The 17,342-nt window shown below is 44.0% G+C and overlaps 1 protein-coding gene across 1 annotated transcript in view; it reads left to right on the top strand.

The window, feature by feature from the left end:
- The first annotated feature begins 456 nt into the window (after positions 1-456).
- Positions 457-17,342, top strand: part of LOC145410648 (uncharacterized) — a 50,120-nt gene continuing 33,234 nt past the window's right edge. Inside the window, exon 1 of the mRNA XM_080280761.1 lies at positions 457-1,066. Within this exon, the coding sequence (XP_080136887.1) occupies positions 457-1,066 (610 nt within the window). The remainder of the gene's footprint in view (positions 1,067-17,342) is intronic.

Below are 17,342 nucleotides of genomic sequence, written 5' to 3'. Positions count from 1 at the left end.
TACCCTTGCATAAAAATCTATCATACCTAAGTGATCCAGCATAACACCGCTCGACCTCACACATTCCTCTGATACTCCAAATTGACCCACAGTGCCCTTGTAGGACCTAAAATACCCTGGACACCCAAGATATCACAACATGACCTACCGTACATAATTCATCATACATCAGTGACTCTGCATACCTGTTATATCAAAGTGACCTACTATATCTCAATAAGGCTCAACTGAAGTGCGATACACAGGTATATCTTAACAGTATATACGTACTTTGTTGACCTAGCATACTCCAGTGACCTCACATACCCTACAGTGCCCCACCGAGATTACTTACAATATCCCGAAAAATCATACTGTTCTCTAGTATGACCCGATATACTTTGGTTACCTAACATACCCTGGCGTAATCTATCGTACGTGACGCAGGTGACTTCGCATACCCCAACACACCCCACCATGATGAGCTACAACGTGGCGGGGTGTGGGAGTGCTGGGGGAGGGGGCGGTGGGGGTGGGGGTGGGGGAGGTGTGGGCACAGACGTAGTGGGGTATCTGGCTCCCCCCGGCTCCCCAACTGACCACAAGCGCTTCACGGTCAGCCATCTCCTCGACCTCCCTGACCTGGTTCGAGCCCCGCAGGTCACTAGTCCCTTTCTGCACGACATCCCACACCACCCCACCCACGACCTGCCCATCCTGCACACCCATCCCGCCCATGATCTCCCGATTTTCCACGCCTACAACGCCCAAAGTCGGCCCCCTAGCCTGCCACCCCAGCATCAAACAACTCGGCCCTCTCCCTTACAAGCACATACAACTCAACATCTGCAACAACATCAACAGCAACAGCAAAAGCCACAGCAACTTCAACAGCAAGGGATACAGGCACACAAGCCCCCTCACCTTCCGTTACAGCACGTACAGCCGGCGTCCCAATCCCGGATTTTGCCCCAGCAGCAACAACAGCAACAGGGGGGTGGGGAGAGAGGTGCAGGGGTGGCAGGAGGTACGGCGCCCAAGACTGAACGGTCACCTGCCTCAGCGCCTGATACGGATAGGAGCGATGGTGAGTTGAAGTTATCAGTCTATCTTTATGTCTGTCTATCTACCTATCCATCTATTTTTCAAGCCACTGGTGTTTATTTACCCGTTTTTATCAATTAAATTACCACTCTACTTATAACTCCATCCATTATGTTTTTATATCTATGTGTCCGCTTCCTCAATTGTTTCTTATTTCAGTAACAGCCAATGACTAACAGTTTACGTAAATAATCCATTAAAAAGAAATAAAACGAGACATAAAAAAACCAAGATCCATTCATATTGAGATGCCTGGACACATTAGACTTAAGAGAATACAGACTGAGGAAGATAGTACCAGAACTGACCAGTGGCTTACATGGAAGAATGAAAATGCCTGTTAATTCCTAGATGATTGGGAAGTGTGACAGAAAAAAAGAAAAGAAGGATAAAATGAAAATGTGTCAATGTGGATGCTTCGTGTCACCTAAAACGAAATGGCTCTCTTATTTTTTTTTTTTTTATTATTATTATTTTTTTTTGAGGGAACAATCTTTGCGGATTCTGGCTTATCCTGGAAAATTACAAAGGTGAAAAGAAACAGAAGAAACATTACAGTGAATGACCTTAAAGTATGATAAAAAAAAATTTAAAAAATAATAAAAACATGAAAAGGGAAGAAATACATCAATTAGACCTATCATGAAATCGCCCAGCAAAAATTAACATCTCTATTCATCATCATCCAAACTTCCATCCATCATCATCCATAATTCCGCAATAACTTCCATCCATCATCATCCAAACTTGCTCAATAACTTCCATCCATCATCATCCAAAATTCCGCAATAACTTCCATCCATCATCATCCAAACTTGCTCAATAACTTCCATCCATCATCATCCATAATTCCGCAATAACTTCCATTCATATCATCGAAAATTCCGCAATAACTTCCATTCATCATCATCCAAAATTCCTCAATAACTTCCATTCATATCATCGAAAATTCCGCAATAACTTCCATTCATCATCATCCAAAATTCCTCAATAACTTCCATTCATATCATTCAAAATTCCGCAATAACTTCAAGATTTTATTAATAATACCCATCGCAGTTGGCGTCAGTTTTTGCGAGTATGAAACGTAAATATAAGCAATTACGCCTGAACCCCTAAAACTAACAGCGTCCATGTTCTCCTGTGCGTCTGTCCTTCGTCGGAACCTTGACGTCATCGAACTGGGCGGGATAATCGGTAATATTGTGGATACGAAAACAATATGTTGGTATAATCATAGGCGCCAAATCTTCATACCTTCAATCAGTGTTTTCCTTCTCCCTTCCCCCTCCTCCCCTTTTTTTAGTTCTCGCTTTGAGTTAACACCGTCTGTACAAGAAAGAAATAATGCTAATACTAATAATATATAATAATTGTAGTAGTGGGCTGGTAGTTGTAGTAGTACGGTAGTAGTAGTAAATGTAATAATAATAATAATAATAGCAGCAGTAGTAGTAGTAGTAGTAGCAGTAGTAATAGCAGTAGTAGTAGTAGTAGTAGTAGTAGTAGTAGCAGTAGTAGTAGTAGTAGCAGTAGTAGCTGTGGTGTTACTAGTAATAGTAATAAAAGTAGCACTAGTAGTAGTAGCAGCAACAGTAGTAGTAGTTGGAGCAGTAGCAGTGGTGAGGGTGGTTCTAGTAGCAATTGTAATAGTAGGAGCAGTAGCAGTCGTGAAGGTGTTGCTGGTAGCAGCAGCATCAGCAGTAGTAGTAGTAGTAGTGGTAGTAGTAGTAGTAGTAACAACAACAACAACAACAATAATAATAATAATAATAATAATAATAATAATAACAATAATTTAGCCCGCAACTCCAGTCTCAGCCTAAATGTGGATACCGGTAAGAAAACAAATAATTTGGATGCCGTAACAGCAAAAACTTAATACCGACCATATTCTTATTAAAAAAAAAAAAAAACTATGAAATGAAAACTGTCGAAAGGGGATGCGTCCCTACTACAAAATGGCGGCCGTCACCATCGATATGAAAAACTACCGCGGGGAAAATCGTGAGCATCTCATTTTAAACGGCGCCATATTCTTCAAGGAACATAAACGCCGAATTTTGCCGACAGCGGAAAAAAAAAAAAAATGTCGATCGTTGTTACTTTGAAAATTATGTATAAAACTAGAGAGAAAGATAAATAAATAAAAGTAGCTAATATTATGACGAAAGAATTCTCCAATGAAAATATTACGTAATTTACCGAAAGCGAATTTGTCTGTAGCCTAACTCAAAATGGTGTTAGTCGCTGTACCTGTGAAAAATAATCACCAGCCTACTGCACTTATCCCCTCCCCCTTCTCTCCCTCTCTCTCTCTCTCAAAATTCCTAGCTTTAGAATCACGTGTGCCGAATCTTAAGGGGTTCATGAATGTTACAACTATCCCCCAACTAATAATAAACAAATAAATAAATAAAATATTGTATTAAATCATCCAAGAACAACACGAATAAAATACAAGACATCACGATACAGAGGGGGCGAATGGAGGCAGCTGTAACGCCTTCATTTGTAAAAGTTAATGATTTCTTAAACAAGTAAAAAGAATAAATTAATCCCAAGAGTACATGATAGGCGCTTCTTGGCCCCACTAAAATCTTCTGGCGGGCGCAAAATTTAAAAGGAAAAATAAGAAGTGTGAAAGAGGGATCAGTTTTCATTCAAAGAGGTCCCTGGGCTTTGTAAAATCATCGTGAGGAAGGTTAAAAAAATCTCACTAAAATATTCTCATGAAAAAAAAGTGTTGTCATATCGAAGGGGTTATTTAAATTGCAGTACATTCGAAGTTGAGTAAGACCGTCTTAGGCGAGCCAGAAGAGAAACACGTAATTGCCTTGAAGAGGTTACGGAATACATGCGTGTGTAAGATGGACCAGTCAGAATACATGCCAATCAAACATCACCACCACCACCACCACCACCACCACCATCATCATCATCATCCGGGGCAGGTGAGAGTGCAGGATGGAGATGAGAAAAGATGAGGGAAAGGAGGATGGAAAAGAGAGAAAATACGAGGGAGGGGGAGGCGGAGGGAAGAGCACCTGAGGAGATGGAGATTAGAATAGGAGAAGTGACGGGCTGGGACTCACCTGGTGGAGTGGAGGGATGACGGCAGGTGAGGTGAAGTAACATGAGACATCACACCACTGTCACACTCACTCTATCATAACACCTGACACCCCACTCTTCCTACCACACCACACCACACCTGCCTCTATTACCACACCTAACACTTCACTACCATATACACACACACACACACACCACACAACTTCACCAGACCTGCCCTTACCACCACACCTAACACTCCACCACCAAATACACACACACACACACACACACACACACACACACACACACACACCACACCTGCCCCTACCACCGCACCACATGCACACACCAAACCAATCCATCGCACCTGCCCCTACCACCACACCACATACACACACCACACCACTCCATCACACCACATACACACACACCACACCACTCCACCACACCTGCCCCTACCATCACACCACATACACACACCACACCACACCTACTCTAACGTGATCACTTTACCGTAATCGCAAGTTTTATATTTTTTTCTCAATATTCTGAGGCATTGTGGCTGGTAGAGGTCTTGGGCAGTAGAAGCGCTGAAGTTGGAATCCAGAAGGGAGCCAGAGTTCTTTCCTACCATGTAAACACTGCCAGGGACGTAGGAGGGTCACACACGGCTTAAATGATCTACAGTCCTCTTATACTCGATGGCTTTTGCGTTCTCTAAAGGTTATACTACAAGACTGGACTACTCTGCGTCAATCAACGGTTATTAAATCAATCGCTTATGAAGAGCTGTTAGTGAGCTTACGACAAGAATACGGGTACAGGAATTGTTACGGCGCGTAGTGGCATTATCGGGTATGTAGGGTAAACATTAATTGAGAAAGCGGGGTGAATGTTAGAATATGATGCCGGTGTCTGGATCTGGGTCTCTCTCTCTCTCTCTCTCTCTCTCTCTCTCTCTCTACTTTAGCAAATCATCGCTTCCTCATCATTTATCACGGTACCCTTAAACCTCTCTCTCTCTCTCTCTCTCTCTCCCTCTCTCTCTCTTTCTGTCAAATAACTTTCTCGCAAATCATCTCTTCCTGTCACTTATCACGGTACCCTGAAACCTCTCTCTCTCTCTCTCTCTTTCTGTCAAATAACTTTCTCGCAAATCATCTCTTCCTGTCACTTATCACGGTACCCTGAAACCTCTCTCTCTCTCTCTCTCGCTTCACACAACGGGGCTTTCAAGGCGGGGGATCTTAGTTTCAGAGATTTTAATGTAGGGTGGAAGTGGGGGAGGGGAGGGAAGGTTTAGGGAAAGGGAAGAGAGAGGAAGGTGGGAGGAAAAGAAGGGGAAGAAAGGGGAGGAGGTGGAGGGGAAGGAGGGGAATGGGCATGAGGGAAGGTGAGGGGAAGGGAGGGAAGGTGAGGAGGAAGGAGGGAAAGGGAAAGTGGGGAGGGAGGAGAAGAAAGGAAGAGTTGAGGAAAGCTTGCAAGAAAGGAGAAAGATAAAGATGAAAGGAAGAGGGGGAGTCGACCATACAAGACGAGAGAGGAACAGAAGAGAAGAGAAAGATGAAAAGATGACGAAGAGGCGAGGAAGAGTACAAAGGAGTACAAAGAGGGGAGAGAAGGAAAGGAAGGAAGAGCGGGGGGGGGGGGACAGCGCAGTTTCAAGTAATGTACTGTATCGGATAAGCATAAGGGTTACAGATAGGGCAAGAGATTGGCGGATAAGGGGGGGAAACGAGGTGGGGAAAATGGAGGAAGAAGTGGCAAAGGAGGGGGAAATTAGGGTAGGGAGGAAAAAAAGATGGAGTGAAGAAGGCGACGGGGAAGAAGAGGAGGGGGAAGGAGTTCGTTGGGAGGGGAAATGATGGGGTGGGGACGAAAGAGACTGGTGGGGAGGTGAGGGGAAGAAATGGGGGAATAAAAGGAAGACAGGGTGCGGTAAGGAAAAGAGGAAGGAGGTAAGAAATTCTGTTGAGAGCGGAGGAGGGTAAGTGAAGGAAGGGGAAGGAGGTCAGGAGGGTGGGAGGGGAAAAAAAAAAAAAAAGGTGAAATATGAAGGCAGGAACCATAACTAACACGAGTAAGAACACCCTTAAACGATGAAGGGTCACTCCTGAGCTGAAAGAAATCGCCTGTTAATATCCAGAATAAAGTAAATAAAAACTCTGACGACGAGGCGCTTAGATGAATAAAATCGTCTGGTGGTATCGACAATAAATATAAAATAACTGATGACGAGACGACTTCTATGCTGAAACAAATCGCTTAGAAATAACACACAAAAAAATAATCCTTAATGAAAACACATCCCCCTTTAGCGGAATAAAATCGTCTGGAGATAGAACAAAACACACTCTCACATTCTGGATAGGTTAAGCGCTCGACGCTCTCCCTTGCTTTGCTCCACGGGTAAAAAGAGGAAGGAGGAAGATGGGCCAATGAACCGCTGCAAGTCAGAAGGGTATTCACTACAGCGCGAACCACTACAAGCAAATGGTGCTTTACTAACAGACTTCTGATATACCTGCGCTCCTGCCCCATGATGTACTTTCATTAAAATTTGAGAACTTCATCCTACGGTAAACAAGAGCAACAGACAGACAGACAAATAGACATACTGACATTTATGGGTTAAGACATGAATTTTTCCACCCTCTGTGTCGGATTTAATGAAGAACAGTGCGTTAAAACAAGCAAAACAGTGGATAGAAGAGGAGGTGAAGGAGGAGAAGGTGTAAACCAGAGAAGGGAAGAGGGAAGAGGCGGTGGATAAATGACGAATAAGAACGGGCATCTATCTATCTATACACCAGGTATCGTTCAATGTATGTATCTCATTATATGCAAGTCTACGAATACATACTGCAGACAGGTAGACACAGATAAACAGATAGACAAATATAGATAGACACATACGTATACAGACAGATCCTGGATAAAGAAGGAAATGTGATAATGAGAGGAATTTAAAGTGGTCAATAAAAAAAAATGCGTCTCTGATTCTGGCACTCATGGACACACTCTCACAGCCCCTCTAGATTTCATTAGCGATATGGTGTCCGGCTGTAATCAGGCTGCCGGCACTCTCTTTGGGGGCAGCCGACAGCCGGAAAGGCCAGCCCGCGCCACACAACGCCACCCTCACACATACACCGCAGGGGGAAGTGGTGTGTGTGGTGCAACGCCTACCCCTACCCTCCTTACCCCTTCCACTACATCCTTAAGAACCCTCTCTCTCTCTCTCTCTCTCTCTCTCTCTCTCTCTCACACACACACACACACACACACACACACACACACACACACACACACACACACACACACACACACACACACACACTCTGCACTACTCTGAGATAATCCACGGTTTGTCCCGGTCTGTGACACTTCCCCTCTTCGCTGTCTATCTGGCTTTACTCTTCTCTTCCCTCCCCCTTTTTCTCACCCCTTTCCTTTTTTTTTTCTTCCCTTCCCCCTATTTCTTCACATCCTCTTTCTTTTCACTTACTCTCTTCCTTTCTGTTCTTACCTCTCGTTCCCTCCCTCTCTCCCCTTCGTCTTATCCCCTCCCTTGTTTCTCTGCTTCTCCCTTCCACTCCTTCATTTCCCTCCTTCCCCACTCCCTCCTTCTTACTCCTCGCCTTTTCTCTCCTCCCTACCTCCCCTCACCTCTCCTCGACTTACTGACCAAGTCTTAACACAGCTCATGGTTCTTCTTTCTCTGTGACACTCTCCAATCTCACTCACTATCTTATATCAAGCGATTTGTCTTCCTATAACTACTGTACCTACCTTTTTATCTATGTATCTATCTGCCTATCTACCTATGTACCTATCTCTTTATATGTTCACCATTCTAATTTTCAAATCAAACTACCGCCATTCAAAGTAATAATATACAGAATTTCCTCCGTGATTTTTTCTGAATGACTCTGCTCTGGCCATCTTTAACTAACCCTACCCCTCCTACCCGAGGTTATCTTTTGCACTTTGTTCTAGCTACCGTTATTCTACTTCATTCAACTCGTATCACTCCTTCTATGACTGAATGATATAACTGAACGCTATAATCTAACTGAACGCTATAATCTAACTGAACGCTATAATCTAACTAAACGCTATAATCTCACCCCTCCCGACGACGGAAGGAGGTTATAGGTGCGGTATTCCTTTTCACCCCAGCGGCAGGGCCCCTTCTAGCTGCGGTCAAGTGTTGTGCGTGTCGGGTGTGGCACGTGGCTGCGGTCACACCACACCTCAGGAAGTGACCAGACCGCCGACTCTTACCACCACCAATTTCCTCACTACATGAAAGGTTTTGTGGCTGGACAGTTGAGTTCATTAGTTCCTTTACACAAACAACAAACAGTTAAAATATGGACTGACCCTCTATATATAAAAAGAAAAGAAAAAAGAAAAAGAAAGAAAAGATATACAGCTGGAACTGCCATCTTCAAATCGTGTCAAAACCAAATGAGACTGAAATAAATACCGTATCAATGTTTGCGCTTATGTAACTGAAATGGGCGGTTCCTTTAGCATTAGTTCTGTGGCAGGTGGGGGCGCCCTCTGCTAAGTGAGGGCGTGCACCATCCACTCACTAAATGTTGCGCTGCCTTCTGGTGACTTTAAACTGAATGACAAGCAAAATTGTTTCCCGTAACTCAGGAAATCAGTGACGACGTCTGGTGGTTTATTGAGTGAAGGAGCTCCAACCGGACAGGGTTATTACATTCGAACGATAGTTGGGATTTATTGCTCACGTAATGTCACTTAAGGGAGAGCAAGGCTGGTCATCCTCGCCTTCAATGCTGGGATTAGGTAGCCTAGCCCAGGACCCCTACACTCTTGTTGAGGCAAAAACGACTGGATGATGCACAGATAAGAAGCTGGTGCAAGGGAATAATATAAGGCAAAATACAAAATACTATGATGTCAAAAGCGAAGTAATTTACCATGGGCGAGGTACTAGTGACATGAGAATGGGGTCTTTTCTGTCAGCTACTTGTGTTGGACAGTCCTCCATGCTGACAGACCTTGCTCCTGACACATCCCAGCGCTGACAGGGACCACTCCTGACAGTTTTACGTACTGACAGCCCCCACTCCTGACAGCTTTTCGTACTGACAAACTCCAGCACTGACAGACTTACGTACACACACACACACACACACACACACATCATTCACTACCATGACTTCTTTCCTATTTCATTCTTGCTATCGTCATTTTCTTCTTAATTCCACCACCCCATTATAGTCTTGCTGTCCCACACTATAATACTCGTACTCTTGCTTCCTGTGATGGTTCTGGTATCAGACTATTACCTGTGCAAACTCCGTCTCTCTCTCTCTCTCTCTCTCTCTCTCTCTTTCTCTCTCTCTCTCTTTACCAACACATTATTATATTCCTGGTGAAAATCGAAAAAAAAAAAAAAAAAAAAAAAAAGAGTAATGAGACGTTCACCCCCCCCCCAAAAAAAAATGCTACCAGATTCTAAAGATGACAAAAACTAATCAAAATAAAATCCATCACTAACAAAAATCCATTATAACACTAGCAAATTCCAATACTGACAAATTTTGGGTTCTGACAAATTTTAGCGCTGCGGTGGGTGCCATAAACTGGAGGCGAGGTGGTGGGGGTCAGGAAGGTTGATATGGCCGGCTGGTGTGGCTGTGGGGGGCGGAAGACGACTGTATGACCGTGTGTGTGTGTGTGTGTGTGTGTGTGTGTGTGTGAGAGAGAGAGAGAGAGAGAAAGTGGTGTGTGTGTGTGTGTGTGTGTGTGTGTGTGTGTGTGTGTGTGTGTGTGTGTGTGTGTGTGTGTGTGAGATTCATGTATAAGGAAATAATCCCACAAAATCTCCCTTCCCCCCAAGAAAAAATCCAATTAAAAACCCACTAAAGAAACATCAAACAACAAGGAAAGAATAATGAGCCAGACGGTAGTGGTGATGTCATGGGAGGTCACGATGAGGTCACAGGGGTCACATACTAAGGTCACACACACACACAGACACACACACGCACACATACGTCCACATTTATAATCATACATACACAAGGGTGGCCGATGATAGTTGCACTCTCTCTCTTAACCTGCCCAGTCAGCTTATCGTTTATGTTATTATGTCTGCTTGTCGCCACCCACCATCTTGCTGTTTTCCTCTCTCTCTCTCTCTCTCTCTCTCTGGAATTAGTCAGATCACGACAGAGCGAGGCAGGGGCAAGATATGGCGAAGCAGGGTAAGGCAGGGAAGGCGTGGGAGAGTTAGGCAGGAGAGGACAGGCTCCCCATCTGCTGATACCGCTTGATACCACCACATTCCACCACACCTTCACACCACACCTAACCAACACACTTCACACTATTGCACCATACATCTTCACACCACACCACACCTCACTGCATACTTCACTACCAACTATTAACAGCTCATTCCAAATTTGCAGAGAAGCCATCGAGAATTTTAAAAAGCCAGAATACCCTGTTCTTATATATACATCTGCTTGCACATCCCACCCTAACACACCTGCATCCTATCACTGCATCATTACATATAACAGCAGTATTGTCCTTAATATCCCTTCCTTATCATTTAATTTTTATATATAGCACGTTAATTCTTTCACAACGAGAAGTCCCCCATTAGCTAAAATATAAGTCTGGGGTGGCAGGAATGGAAGAGAAATGTCATGTTCATATGTAAATAAATAAAAAAATAAATACATAAAATGGCTAACCAAGAGATGCCAGAAAGCTTCCTAAGGCCACTGAAATACTACTAACTGCATCTCCATCACCAACTAAACAAAGCCTGAAAGAAAACGCAAAGCACCATGTTTTCATTATACAGCTGCCTTCACATTCCACGCCACCACACCTGCAGCCTGTCACTGAACCACCACGTATAACACAGCATTGTTCTCGTGGCCTTAGCAGGATCCCTTGCACACATTTACTTCTCCACTCCTCACGTCAGTATTCTCACCTATGATACCAAGGCCAATTAGGTCCACACGAAAATCAATGACATAAAAAAAGGTGTATAATACGCAAAATACGCCACTTTAGAATACGCGCCAGAAAACTTCCTGCGCCGACGAATTAAAAAAACAAAATCCTAACACCATATTCCCCTAACTACTCCCGCACCCTCCCTTTCCCTCCCACACTCCACTTCATCACACCCGTAGTATTATCACTGCTATATCTTCAGTATTATCACACTGGACTTTTCTACTGCAATGCGGCATAAATCTGTTCGCCAATGAACCACACGGCACTTCGCAACTCGTCATCGTCGTCGTTGTCATCATCACCGTCATCGTAATTATCATCATTCTCCCCTTCTTCATCATCATCGTAATCATCATCATCATCGTAATCATCATCATCATCATCATCATCATCATTCCGACCTCTTTTCCCACGCAAAGATACTGTACAGTAGGGTAAGATAAATAAACACAAGTTCGAATAAAACCAGGTCGAGATAGATTACATTGTCAGGTTTGGATAAAGCTTAATTAGAACACACAAGCCAAGCCCCACCAAGCACAATAAATTATGTAATGAATTAGCGGCGGAGTAATGGTCGGGGAGGGGCAGTGGGAGTCTTGTTAGGAGCTGTGGCGTATGCAAATGAGGTGTGTGTAAGTGACCACATGCAAAATAGATGTAAAATGAACCCCCACTCTCTCCCCCACCCACTATCTGCCTTTGTTCATGCCGACACGCTAATAACCTGACTCTACCCTCTCTATTATATATATATATATATATATATATATATATATATACAGTATAACGGTAAAACAACTAGTACAGTACTACGCGGGCAAAAAGAGGGCAGAAGAGTGGCTGGAGAGGAAAGAAAGGGAGGGAACAGTTTGTTAAAATACTCGGATATTTATACTTATTGACTGCACAAGCGTCGTTACGGCAGACAAACATTATGGGTTGAAGATCTGAAGAGGGGAAGTTCTGCAACCTCCCTTCACCCTATTGGAGGGGAAGGAGTTGGAGGGAATGGGAGGGTGAAGGAATGGTAAGGGGGTTGAGGAGAGGAAGGGAGGTGGGAGGTAGGCAAAGGTAAGGAGAGAAAGGAGGGAGGGAGGGAGGGGCGCGTGGGAGAAGGGAGAGAGATATAGGGAAGGGTACCCAGAGAGAGGGGGAGGGGGATATAAAGGGTAGGTTGAGGGTGAAAGGGAGGAAAGAAAAAGGAAGAATAGGTAGGGGAAGGGAAGGTGGGGAGAGTAAGGGTAGGTAGAATGATGGCCGAAAGAAGGGTAGATAAAGAAAGGAGGGGAACGTTGCAGGGAAGAAGAGTAGGTAAGGAGAGTAAGGGGCTATCACACGGCACCTCATACGAGGTTTGCCGAGGATACGATGGTAAATCGGAACGGTAACGTGGTAAAATTGCCGACGATACCACGGGCATTTGGAACCCGTCTGTATGGATTCCTGCCGACGATACGACGGGCAAAACAGTGTGACCAAAACCCAGGCTACTCGACAGAGAATATATCATACTACATTATTAAACATTTAGCCTAACACTGAAGACTTATTAATATTTTATAATAAATATCAATCGTTTTGAAGGCCTTATAAAGAGTTAATATTTCCTACACCGAGGAAACTGTGATGTCGATAAACTATCACGTGTTTACAACTGAGGACTCCACTGCAGGTAGAGTAGACGAACTAGTCGCCACCTGAAAACACCACCACCACAACAACGTACTGATGGCTTTATCATCGATTTCCTGGACAAGGGCAGCTGAATTCGCCCTTATAGAGAAATTGAGGCAGTTCCGCGTGTGTACCAGTTTGTAAACAAAAGTTGCTTCTCCTTATTCTTTATCGAGTCAGCGACAGCGATCACTGTCCACAGTCGCGAGACGGGGCTCTGGCAACAGTGTGAGAAGCATGTCCTTTGCCGAGGATACGAGGAACATGTGTGATAGCGTCCAAGTTTTGTTCCACTTAAATCTTCCTCGGCCGTTCCTGGTACGAGGTACCGTGTGATAGGGCCTGGGTAGGAAGAGGGCGAGGGAAGGATGGCAGAGGGTAGAGACAAGGTAGAGAAAGGAGTTATGTAAAGAACACAACACTAACTAACCTAGAAACTGCCAATCATGAAAGAAAAAGGAAGGAAAACTTATAATCGACCTCCAACTGTCTTTACAATCAGTTTCCGCAAAAGGAGGTAAACTTTTGGCAAATGGATACGTTCACTGAGTACTGCGGAATCTAACAGTATCATATTTTACGACAGCATTAACTGAACTGATTACTGAATTTGTTGATCCACACATGATTAACAACGCTTCATACCATCACCATCATCATCATTAACATCATAACCATCATCATCATCATCATCGTTATCACCATTATTCTCAGCAATCATCCTTATCATCACCATTATCCTCAGCAATCCTCATCATCATCATCATGCCTATTAACATTTTCATCATTAACATCGTAATCCTAATTTCCTCTACAAAATACTAGTACTCCACTATGAAAACATGTCCTCAGCAGCTATACCGAATAATCCTCGGCACAAATACATCATCATCAATCCTCATCCTCATCATCATCATATCAACACCACTACCATAATCAATATCACCATTACCATCACCAATCATCAATCAATTTACCAGCTCCATCATCACTCTAATCTTAATTCCATCGAGAGAGAGAGAGAGAGAGAGAGAGAGAGAGAGAGAGAGAGAGAGAGAGAGAGAGAGAGAGAGAGAGAGATCTTCCACGACCCTTCTGAAGAATCCTCACCATCCTATTTTAAGTAAAGACGTCAGGATGGGAACTGACTACCCAATAAAGAGATGGGAACTATGCTGCCACTGTGATGTTTTGGTATTCTAACTACCCACTATAATTACTGTGAACTACGGTGATTCGTATGGATGGTTAGACCTCAGCAAACCAAGGCATCAATGAGTTTTAAATCAGTCAACATTTCACGCGTTAAATGTTTACAGTGGCTTGGTATTGTCCCATCTCGTTATCATTGGGTCTTCAATCAACACAAGTTCATCTACAGCATCAGCCAATTACGCTTGATTTAGGAACGTTACCTTCTGTCATATATATCTGAAAGGGGAACATCGCAATCTACTCTCGACAGTTAGTTTTACACACACACACACACACACACACAATACGCAACAGTATGGGTGGGAATATATCACAGTGTTACAGCCGTCTCGATCACTTCCACTACCACCACAAATTTCTCGAGGACCATTTCTTATACTATCGACACCGCTATTGCCACTATCACCACTACCACCACAACCATACATACACCTATCACCACTCCCTTTATCATACCACTACCACTACCAATGCCATTTCTACTTCCAATACTCACTCCACCGTTATTTCGGTATCCCCTAATACCATCCCTTCAGCAATTACCAACATTACCAACACTACCACCGCCACCAGTACCAAAACCACCACCACTATACTCGCTTCACCACGACCACTACCACCACCCCCACCATCACCACCACTATTAGCTTCTCCTTACTTAGCCCCACAACTTTTATTAATGTTATACCTATTACTTCTGTTACTACTACCACCACCATTACCACTACCTTCCTCCTCCTTGACCCCTCACCCCCTCATTCCTCGTTTCCCCCCTCACCCCCAAGCCCTGGTTCCCGTCTAAGATAGGATGCTTTTACACACCTCCTACGCTAATTGACCCATTTCTCACACACGAGGTGGGGGGGAGGGAGGGGAGGGAAGGGAGGTAGAGAGGGAAGAGGGACTGGTTGGTACTCCCCCTCCACCAGTCTACCCCCTCCACCCCGCCCCTCTCCTCACAACCCTTCTCTGTCCCATCCCCACCCGCTGTGTCTCACTCAAGCCGTCTCGACAGTACTGTGGACGGCCTTTTATCAATGCAATGAAAGAACCAACGCCTCGGGGCCGGCAAAAGTTGCCCCATTATGAGGAAACTTTGTTTTGATTATATCTGCATTACCTGCCAGTTATAAGACTTATTACACCATATCACCAACTCTCCCATTTATTCATCAGTGACCTAAGCTGTACATATAACCCTGTCCACTCATACGCTGATGACTTCACCTTCACCTTTCCATTCGCTTCCCGCAGCGTCCATCTCAGCAGTTACTTCAACAAACAAGGGATTAGGCTATGACACACCTAATGTCTGACTTGGCTCATATCTCTAACTAGGGTAAAAGTAATCTTGTTTTTAATGCATCAAAGACTGTTTTTACATCTTCCAACAGGACAAAATCTTCCGCAGGAGCATCCTCTCCAATTTTTAACAATATCCAACTCAATCCCATTTCATCTTTACACATACTTGGGGCTTCATTCTCGCGGGATTTATCTTGAAGAGATCATATTACCTCACTTGTAAAATATGCTTCCAAGAGATTAGGTGTGCTAACCCGACTCCGTGCCTTCTTTACCCCTGCACAGTTGTTGACTTTATACACGGGTTTTATTCGTCCCTGTGTTGAGTACAACTTTCATGTGTGGGGAGGTTCCCCACATACAGCTCTTCTCAACAAGGTAGAGTCAAAAGCATTTCGTCTCATTAACCCTCCTCCCACTGGCTCCCTTCAAAATCTGTTTCTTTGCTGCACTGTTGCATCTTTATCCCTTTTCTATCACTAGTTCAATGGTCACTGCTTCTTTGAACTGTCTGCTTGCATCCCTCCATCACCACAGCGAGTGCGTAACACATCTAGCAACAAACGCTCATTCCTTTTCTGTCCAAATCTCTAATGCAAAAATTAACCGATTCCCAGTCTTTCACGTATGCAACAGGTCAACTCTGGAACTGTTTCCCTCTATCTGTATTTCCTGATGCCTATGATCTCCAGTCTTTCAAAAGCAGTGTGTCCAAGCATCTCGAAATGAACGGATCTTGAATTAGGCTCTCTGCTATCTTGGTTTTGTTTTTTTATTGGTAGGAACAATTTGCGGGCTCTTGGCCTTTGGTTTCTTCTTTCTTGAATAAAAAAATAATTCAAGGAGCCTCCTGTGGTTCGGTGTGTAGCTTGTCCTTCCTACAACAGACGTGTGTATTTTATTCATATTATAGCCAAAAGATTTAATTTAGTTGGAGAAAATTATTACATATTACAGAGCTGAAACAGTACCGTACAGCTCCAGTGTGTGTGTGTGTGTGTGTGTGTGTGTGTGTGTGTGTGTGTGTGTGTGTGTGTGTGTGTGTGTGTGTGTGTGTGTGTGTGTGTGAGAGAGAGAGAGAGAGAGAGAGAGAGAGAGAGAGAGAGAGAGAGAGAGAGAAAATTTCACCACAAAGCTGATGACAGGAGACAGAACAGAAGGCGAACGAGCGGCGGGGGACTGACTGATGTGGTTTGGCTTTGGTATCTGTCTACTGCACCCCCACCCCGTTCCCCCCAGGGCTCACTCCACCCCATATGGTTGTCCTCCAGTGCATCCACCATCTAATGACTACCGACGGACGCACCTCATAGCTAACACAGGGGAATTATGGGCAGTGTAAATGTCATGTTACAGGATATAAGAACAGCACACTCTTCAATGCCATCTCCTTTCCTTTCTATTCTCCACATCATCAGCTATCTAATTCCTACCGACAGACACACATCAAGGCTACACTGGGATAAAGATGGACAGAATAAATGTCACGTCTGGATGGATGAACTGAAGACCTTTGAAACTGCTGCAAAGTATCATCCAATTAGTTATTTTTTAGGTAACACAACGTGTCTGGCAATAGATAGATAGATAGACAACGTTATATTACATTAATCCCCAGAGCACAATTCCTTCTTTTTCACAACACTCTTGCTATCTCCATACGATTTATTCAGATTAAGATAAATTTTTCACTAGCAATGGGATCTCATGGACCTTCACGGACGAGATGTAGAATTAGACAGAAGATAATAGCACTTAATTTTTCAAGCATAACAACTTCGGTTTAGAAAGAACTGACCTAAATCTTCACCTCGCCAATGCCATCCAGTCTACAAGGCCCATATGAGGTGTACCCCTCCTGCCCCGCATCCTACCACCATCCCAGCCCGTCCCGTTCACTCCATCCCTAAAGATGTGAATATATGAAAGCACTCGAGAAATTTCGTTTATCCATTTTCCTTGTGGACATCAACCTATTTACG

The sequence above is a fragment of the Coenobita brevimanus genome, chromosome 86 (assembly GCF_032717465.1).
Source record: "Coenobita brevimanus isolate Jiangsu-jjx chromosome 86, ASM3271746v2, whole genome shotgun sequence".
NCBI classification, from domain to species: Eukaryota; Metazoa; Arthropoda; class Malacostraca; order Decapoda; family Coenobitidae; genus Coenobita; species Coenobita brevimanus.
This window is presented reverse-complemented; position numbering and strand designations above follow the sequence as displayed.